Raw genomic sequence first — 9,445 nt, 5'->3', positions numbered from 1 at the left:
CAAATTATTAGAACTAGGGATGCCCCAATTAGTCGACTAATCGAATATTAAAATAGTAAACAACTAATTTAATAGTCGATTAGTCTTTAGTTTATATTCTATGGAGTCAGAGTGTAGTAAAGTTGAACAAAGTTGTGACCGTTCAGCACCAAAAAAATGCACTTTTTTCATTATTTGAGTCAGTGCGTCCAAAACTTTATATTTAGTGAAAAATACTTCCTTTGTTTCAGAAGCCGACCTCAGAGATCAGGAATATACATTCCATCTAACTCATTTTGACAGGTAGGGTCAAAGGTCAAAGGCTGGGTAAATAAAATTGTTTAATCGATTTAAGCTTATTAAATCAATCATAAAAATATTAATTCAGCACATACAGCTAAAGTCTGCTAGCTTGATGCTAACGTTTAATGGAATTTCCCATAGGACGGCTAAAGCTAACGTCCGTTGTTGGCTAAATGAACATCTTTATAAACTTACAAGCATGAATTTTCAAAACTGTTTTAAGGAGATACTTTCTAAAGTAACTATTTGTGGTCTAAAAAAACGTTTTTTCCACATACTTTCTTCTTCTTCTGGAATAAGGTGTAATGTTATAGTAGACCTAGTGTCCAAACTGAAACTTCCTCCAGGAGAAGCAGAACAATGTTTCCAATGTTAATGATCTGAACATTTTAGTTAGAACTTCTCCTTTAGAGAATCCATGTAACACTGGATGATATTAACAATCTCATTATTTCACTGATACATTTACAGTAAATTAATATAAATATTTTAAAATCATATAGTAGATGTTTAATGTACTTTCTAAACAAATGCGTAAACTCAAAATTGAATTGAACTAAAGAATCAAAAGAATAAAATAAAATAAATTGAAATTTAAATTGACTCGATCCAGGTTTTTGCGAATCGAATCGTTTCTGGAAATGATAATTGATACCAAGCCCTACAAAGATCACCAGTCAAAACAAGTTTGATGGAAAGTATCTTCCTTATCTCTCTGTCATTTGATTTAATCTTATTTTAATCACAGAAACTAATGAAGGACAGAAGCTGCACAGTTCATTAAAAGTTTAATAAAGTTGCATCTTTATTGTCTTTATCTTAGCTTAAAGCTAATGATGGTTAAGATGTGTGCTTTACATCCACTTTGAGAATGAACCGAATTGTCGACTAATTAGAAAAGATAATCGGTGATTAGTCGACTATTAAAATAATCGTTTGTGGCAGCTCTAATTAGAACATTCCACCTCATTGTAGGTCACATGACTTCGCTCAATTCAAAGTGTTAACACACATTGGACTGTAATGATGGTTGATCTGTTTCTACTGTATCACGTGTGTTGACGTTTTTACGTTATAATAAAATAAACAGACCATGCCTCAATACAAATGGTATTTTCAAATATCGATTTATCTACATCTGAAATTATTTTTTTAATGCTATTGATCCATTTGATAAATAACTTTCCTCAGAGAGACCCATCCAGGAATATTAATCGATTTATCGGTTAGTTGATTAATCACTACACCCCTTCTTCTAAGAGTAGCTTAATGAAACCCCCAACATTCAGTGGGCTGGATTCCTCCTCAGCTGCCATAATGAAGCCACCTCAAACAACAAGAACCTACAGTTAGTGATAACATGACCGGGGGATCACCGAACTCTGGCAACTTTATGTGGCTCTACGAGACAAACGGAGACGAACAGGGACACGGTGACCTGACCAACCTGGCAACACAACTAGCTGGCTAAAAGGCGTCGCTAGCAAGTTAGCACGGCGTGCTAACAACAACTCCACACAGTGAGAAATGTCTGGAAGCGGAGAACATAAATAAGGAGACGCTACATACATAAGTGAGGGTCTGCTGTGTGTCCCGCTCCTTCGCCCTCCTGGAGAACATCTCCTGTTTATTCAGCGAGGACGCAGGAAAGTCTCATTCCAGATCCGTAAAGTTGGACCCGTGTCGCCCCAAGACCAGCGTAGCCAGTTCGGTCTGAAGCCCGGGGGACCGCTTGACTAAAATAGAAACTGTTTTGTTTTGTTTTTTCCCCCAAAGGGTCTTTACATTGTGAGATTTGAGCGACATCGCGAAGGGCCAATCAGAAGAGGGAGTGGGCGGGGACCTGGCACCTCATTGGATGGAAAGAAATTGACGCTCCCGTCTTAAAACCGTCACAATTTAAAGGGACAGTAACACGAAAGTATTTTATATTTTCACAACCAGTTCCTGAAGTGGAACAGTTTAATAAATAGTTTAATTTAAAGATCTAAAATTCCTTTTCACCTTCCATTAGCAAGCTGTTGCTTAAGCTAATGCCTCAGGTTCCTATTTACTAATTCAGATGTAATGAATCGTGCCTGTTAGAAGTCCACGTCCAAACAAATCACTCGACTTTGTTTCCTACATCATTCATTTACATTAAAATTTAAATGCAGGTCGGAGCCTCCATCGTATCAGTTTCTTCCTCCTTTTCATTAACCACAGTCCTGCAGTCTCATTTCACTCCATCACTCAGAAAACAAGTGCACCACTTTGCACATAGAGTCCAGTCTAGCAGCAGATCTCCACCATTACGCCCGAAATATGGGGTCAAATCAGGATCCGCTTAAAGTGAATGAAAAAACAGATTGAAAATTTGAGATACAGGGATTGTAATTTTGAAAAAAAAAAGAAAATGTGAAAGCAGTTTTAAACTCGAAAATACATGCTGAAACTTAAAGGGATTATTAAAAATGTAAAAAAAAATTGAACATTTGAAAAACTGATTTTGAAAACTTGAAAAAAATATGAAAAATCTGACAAAAAATACATTTAAAACTTGAAAAAGAAAAAAACGAAATAATGTTTATTTGTACTTTCAACCTTCCTTTTTTCCCCCATTTTTCATTATTTACTTTGAGCTCATTGGCTACCGGGACATGTCTCCCATGGAGTGACAGAGAGGACTCCTTACTACACATTTTCTACACTTTTCTCAGACAGACATGAATATTTTCACACTTTTCTTTCATTTTTTAACTCTCATGATCAAACTTTCATAGAAAAATAAGTTTAGCATTAGGATGAAAACAAGGATCTAATCACAATGAAGATTTATGTGACGCTGCCAAGCTGCACGTCTGAGTGAAACGCGGCACAGAGGCAATGGATTGACACGATCAACAGCAAAGTCGCGCTGAAAAAAAATCCACCAAACAACGCGATATTAGCGAGGGTGAACTGCACAAAAGTGATACTGCTCTCTCTAAGTTTGATCGGAGTGGGGCGACGCATAAACAGACAACGTTCTGCAGCAGAAAACCGTCACATTACCATTACCGTTTAGGACAGGAGTGTCAAACTCAATCGCACTGGGGGCAAAATCCAAAACAAACCTTAGGTCGCGGGACGAACAGGAAAAACATTTATTGAATACACTAAAACAAAATTTTTAAAACTTAAAAAACATAACTTTTTAACATAATTATAAGCTAGATATATAGCATTACCATTGCAATAATGCTAGTGTGAATGCTGTAAGCTGAATTTAGCCGACGAAGATGCTAGCGCTGATAACTGAAGATGCTGAAATTGATAGCTAAAAATGCTGAAGCTGATAGCTGAAAACGCTGAAGCTAATAGCCAGCTAAAATATTAGCTGAATGCGAAATTAGCCAAAAAAAAAAAAAAACAAAAAAAAAAAACTTAAGTTAGTCGAAACAGCTAGCATGAAGCTGGAAAAAATAGCAAAACTTCAAAATAGCCTAGAAAACTGAAAAAAGTCTAAATTAGTCAAAAAAGCTAGCGTGTGAATATAGCCTAACTCCGAAACAGCCTAAACATTTTTGTAAAAAGCCTAAATTAGCCAAAAGAGCTAGCATATTGGTGGAATATTAGCTAAACTCCAAAACAGCCTAAAAGCCAAAATTAGCCAAAACAGCTAGCATGTCTCTGAAATATTAGCTTAAGTCCAAAATATCCAAAAAATTTTAGTAAATCCCAAAATAGTCCAAAACACTAGCAGAATGACAATTTTTAAAACTTTAAACTGTAACTTTTTAACATAATTATGAATAACAAAAAGACAGGAATATTTTTCCAGAATAAATCAACTTAAACCTTAAATAACTTTTAATATTTTACTCTCCATAAAAATATATTTTGCCAAAATTATACAAGTTAGAAATGAGCACAAGATAACATCGGGTCATTAATAACAATAAAACAGAATGATCTGTAGGGCCGGATAGAATTACCCGGAGGGCCGAATCCGGCCCCCGGGCCTTGACTTTGACACATGTCTTAGGGGATCATGGGAAAAATGTCCCGGTAGCCAATGAGCTCATTGGCTCATTGAAATTAGGTTCATCTCAGCAGCCAAAACTCATACATTTGAATTGAAACTAAAAAAACACAGAACTGAAAGCAAACAGGGAAAAACGAAAAGAGGAAAGTTAAAAGTGCAAATAAACATCTTTTAATAGTTAACAGTTTTATTTTTTTTTGTTGTAGTTTCAAATTTTCATTTTTTTTCAAATTTACAATCTGTTTATCAAATTTTTAATCTGTATTTTTGTTGACTTTCAGCGGATCCTGATTTGACCCCATCCTAAAAAGCACTTTCACACTTCAAATCTGAAATAAAGAACTCAAAGATCTTTGTGACACATAAAGAAAAACAACAACAGCAACGCCACATTTCCTCAGGTCCATAAACACAGACGTGAACGACGCATGGCTGTTTGACATTTGTCGTTCAGCGCGTGAAGCTGACAAATACTGACCAGCACGAGCAGCACTCACACAGTACGGGATGAAAAACAGTTTAGAGTACACGATTACACAAACATGCAAACACTTTGGTTGGAAGTTTAGAAGCACATTTCCAAGCAAAGCAAGTGTGACACATTGAAAAGTAACCAGCAGCGAGAAGAAGGTGAGACAAAAATTTACAAGTAAATCAAGAAATATGCAGTGGAACATAAAGGTGCAAAATACAAAAGCAGGATACGTAACTTGTGATTTACTGAAGTGTTTTACAATACATCCACATTACTGTAAACTGCCTCATAAAGATCACAATAAAGACTCGTCTAACAGTCTCATCACATAACTGTTTTGACAGGTTATGGATGAAACTGCTCAATCTGAGACACGAGACGACACAAATGTGCGTTCCAGGCAGAGACGTGAGAGCCGAGCGCCGAGAGCTCACCTCCCACTCCTTCACGTTGAGGTCGGTGATGGGCTCATCCTCAGCCGTTTCTGACACTTCGTTCTTCTTGACCACCTTGAACCCCGGCTGTCCCATCCCCCCTACCCCCTCACCGTACATGTCGGGGCTCCACTGCATAAAGAACACATACAGGTGGTCTGATCTGTGAAGGAAACACAAACAACGCCATGAAACTCTTCATTTTGAGAGAGAGCGCTCGTTGTTATTAACCGCAACTGATCTGATTGGTTGAATAAAAAAGGCTTCCTGACTTTCTTCTAGATACCAAATATTGTCCAAAGTCAGTTCTCTGGACATCGCTCTAAAATTTGACAGAAGGGCCGGACCATAAGTAGATGAGTGTTTTTGTAATCCACCTCATAGGAGAAAGAAACAACATGAAATCTGGATGAAACCCCAACTTTAAGTTGATTGAAAATTACTTTAAAACAGAACATTTTTACGTTTGTATTTCAAAATTTGTGGCTTTTGCTCTTATTTTAGAGCCAGTGGCCCTGATGGGTTGATGTCCATCTGGGAAAAACAGAATCACATAGAAATGAGTTAAAGAAGCTAATAGCCAGCTAAAATATTAGCTAAATGCCAAATTAGCCTAAATTTTTTTTAGGTTAGCCAAAACAGCTAGCATGCAGCTGAAAAAAGCTAAACTTATCTTAAAAAAAATTGAAAAAAAAAAACTAAATTTGCCAAAACAGCTAGTGTGTAAATATTAGCTTAACTCCAAGACAGCCAAAAAAAAGCCTAAGCTAGCCAAAACACCTAGCATGTGTGTTCACTTTCAGCTTATCCCTTTTGGGGTCGCCACAGCATAACAGCACCCACTGTTTCGCATCAGTGATTTGGCAGAGTTTTTACGCCGGATGCCCTTCCTGACACAACCCTGTACTTGAGGGGCACAGGGACCCAGTTAGGCGTCAAGGGTCTTGACTAAGGACCCATCTGGGTGGGGATCAGTGGACAACCCTGGAATTGAACCCAGGGCTTCTGCGTGTCAGCCCTTCACCTAGCCCACCCAACAAATCTGACAGCCCTAAAAATAACTAAAACAGAAAACCAGACACTTAAACATATGTTTCCCAATATATATTTTTTAAATTAAAGCCTAATTTACAACCATGGAACGACATAACCGCATACTTTACTTGGTCTTGGGAAAACCGACTGGTTCTGCACAAACCAGTTATAGATCCAAAGTTATTTCCTCTTTGACGTTCAGGCTGATCTAGATCCAGTACAGACATGTCTTGTGTGTGTCTGTAATATCACAGTACATCGTGGACCTGGAAGGCTCCCAAACATCTCAGTGAAGCGATCATGAGAGACAAGTTACACTGGATAAACAAGACTGCACATTTGTGTATCTCACACACACACACCTCCCTGCAACACAAAGTCAGGACACACTTAAGGAGCACGGAACACGTGGGACTGGGAGTTTTAACATTAGTGTTGAGTTTGATTCCACTCCTTACAGACCAGCTTTGCAGAAAACTGCCTGTTTTCAGACGGGAAAAGTCGCTAAGCAACATGAGATGGTAACAAAACAGCTGTGACAAGACGTGTGCAGCCAGCAACAACGAGATGGGATTTGAACACTATTTTTAGAGAATCCAGCTCCCTAAAACTATAGCAGCAAAGGCAGCTGATGAACAGCTGGAGAGAGCGCCGTGCATTCTGCTGGGTGAACTAAACCGGCTTCGTCTTCTCTCATTAACAACACTATAATGTGACCAGGATTAAAAAGCTCAGTGATGTTTAAAATTTACTCCAAATGCGGCTCAAGCTAATGGCTTTTTAAATGGAAGTGACTTTTCAAATCAAGCTTTTAGTTCAACTAGGATTACATTAATTTATTACAAAGCTAAACTGTCAAGAGCTCTTGATTTAATCATGAGAACTGCTGACTGAGCGACTGTAGAGCCAGACTGACCACATCTAAAAACACAAACAAAACACTCTACTTGACACACTTTCATTCCATTTTTGGAGGAATATTTTCCCGGAGCTTCAGAAACACTTCATACTTCTCTTTATGATGATGCAAAGAAAGTATGATTTAGTTTCAGTTTAGACCTTTTACTTTAAATTCTATTATTTTCTACATATACAATACTACATTGTACTTTATATTATTAATAATTGCCTTAAATGTGTTATTTATCTTTAAATTTAATAATTTTGTTAATAATTTCATGTTTTTCACTGCATCTTTATTTTAAAATCTATCTTTAAAAACTCACTTTACAGCAGAGGTGTCAAACTCAATCACACAAGAGGCCAAAATCCAAAACACACCTTAGGTCTTGGGCTGAACAGGATCAACATTTATTGAACACTAAAGCATAACTTTTTTAAAAACTGTAACTTTGTAACATAATTATGAACTAGATATATAGCATTACTCGTGATAATCCTAGTGTGAATGCTGTAAGCTGAATTTGGCTGCTGAAGATGCTGAAACTGATAGCTGTAAACACTGAAGCTGATAGCTAAAATATTAGCTAAGCTTCAAAATAGCCTGAAAAACTGAAAAAAGCCTAAATAAGCCAAAAAAGCTAGTGTCTAAATATTAACCTAACTCCAAAATAGCCTAAAAAACAATCAAAAAAGCCTTGATTATCCAAAACAGCTAGCATGTAGCTGAAATATTAGCTAAACTCTAAAATATCCTAAAAAATCGTAGTAAATGCCAAAATAGTCCAAAAAGCTAACAGAATGATAAACTTAAAACTTTAAAAGTGTAACTTTTTTACATAATTATGCATAATAAAAAGGAAGGAATTTTATCCCAGAATAAATCAAAAATATATTTTGTCAAAATTATACAAGTTAGAAATAAGTACAGGATAACATCAGGTCATTAATAACTATAAAATTAAATGATCTGGAGGACCGGATAGAATTACCTGGAGGGCCGGATCCGGCCCCCGGGCCTTGACTTTGACACATGCTTTACGGTGTTTACATGTCGGACAGTCACACACACCATTTCAGTGCACATGTTTATGTGTTTGACAACCATAATGTGAATCTGAACATGAGTTGAACATTTTAGAGGCTGAAGCTCATATTTTACCGAGTTTGCTGATCTGAAATAACTGGACTTTAAATAAAGAGGCTACGCTCCATAAAAACACTTCCTAATCTTTGACCACAGGTCTCTGAATTCAAACTTCTGCCAAAGCTCAATCCATATGAAAACTGTTTGGGTTTTTATATGAGACACAATTGTAGTACTTAAAAAAACAGCATATTTCAACAGAAACTCATTCAAATGATTGAAAAAGCTCCTTTTCTGACCCAGATGTCCCTCGCCATATCATGGCTCACCACTCGTGGTGTCATTGGTGCACAGATATTTTTTAGTGCAATGTGCATGTCTCCTACACAGAGTGAGTTCAGTCTGTCACATTTATGTCAATCTTTGATCCAATCAGATCTTTGTCTTCATTCTATAATCCTGGACTTATTTTTCTATGAAGGTTTGGACTTTGTAATCCTGCTTTGCAGATTTTTATCTATCGTGGGTAATTTTTCAAATGTAAGACCTACTTAAACGAGGGAACACTGTTCTGCTAACCGGGCCTTCTCATGCAGCATCTGTGAGATTCAAACTGGGCCGACTCCACAAAAACGCTCCAAAGCCTCATGGAAAGATGTCCAGGAAAAGTGGACGCACGTATAGCTGACAATGTCAAGACGTAACCAGAAGTCTGGAACATTTTATGCAAGTTTTGAAGACACTTCCAGCCGCAGAAGTACTGACCTCTCCTGCGGGACGGCGAACCAGTACTCGTGCTTCTTGCCCTGCTGGGCATACTGCTGCATGGAGGCGCTGGCGTTGGAAACAAACGTCTTCTTCATGGGCCGGCCCACTCTCAGACACAGGAACTTGTGAGAACGGTGCTTCCGTCTACCGGCACACCCTGTCCCTGCATGGACACACAAACGCACCAGCCAGTGAGAACACACACATTCAAAACTAGATACGTGTCAACACACAAGAGCTGACGGTTGGTTTCTTTATATTAGCTGGGTTGTTGATCAAAACTGTCATAATCTGGTTAATGTTCGTGTCTATTACACAAACAAAGTTCAAACTGAAAGCTTCAGGTGTGATGAGTTGCAGAGATTTACATGTGTGTCTTAAAAACACACAGCTGATCAGATGCTGAATTAGAACTGAAGAATTCTGCCACAAATATACAACTACACCATAAAATTATA

At 37.6% G+C, this 9,445-nt stretch overlaps 1 protein-coding gene across 3 annotated transcripts in view; it reads right to left on the bottom strand.

The window, feature by feature from the left end:
- oxr1a (oxidation resistance 1a) overlaps positions 1-9,445 on the bottom strand; it is a 219,761-nt gene that overhangs the window by 6,713 nt on the left and 203,603 nt on the right. For all 3 annotated transcript variants that reach the window (XM_024267094.2, XM_024267097.2, XM_024267096.2), the window contains 2 exons: positions 8,985-9,150; positions 5,198-5,360 (listed from right to left, as the gene is read on the bottom strand). In XM_024267094.2, the coding sequence (XP_024122862.1) occupies positions 5,198-5,360; positions 8,985-9,150 (329 nt within the window). The remainder of the gene's footprint in view (positions 1-5,197; positions 5,361-8,984; positions 9,151-9,445) is intronic.

Source organism: Oryzias melastigma, linkage group LG16, assembly GCF_002922805.2.
Source record: "Oryzias melastigma strain HK-1 linkage group LG16, ASM292280v2, whole genome shotgun sequence".
Classification (NCBI taxonomy): domain Eukaryota; kingdom Metazoa; phylum Chordata; class Actinopteri; order Beloniformes; family Adrianichthyidae; genus Oryzias; species Oryzias melastigma.
Note: the sequence above shows the minus strand (reverse complement) of the source record. Positions and strands in the feature narration are given on the sequence as shown.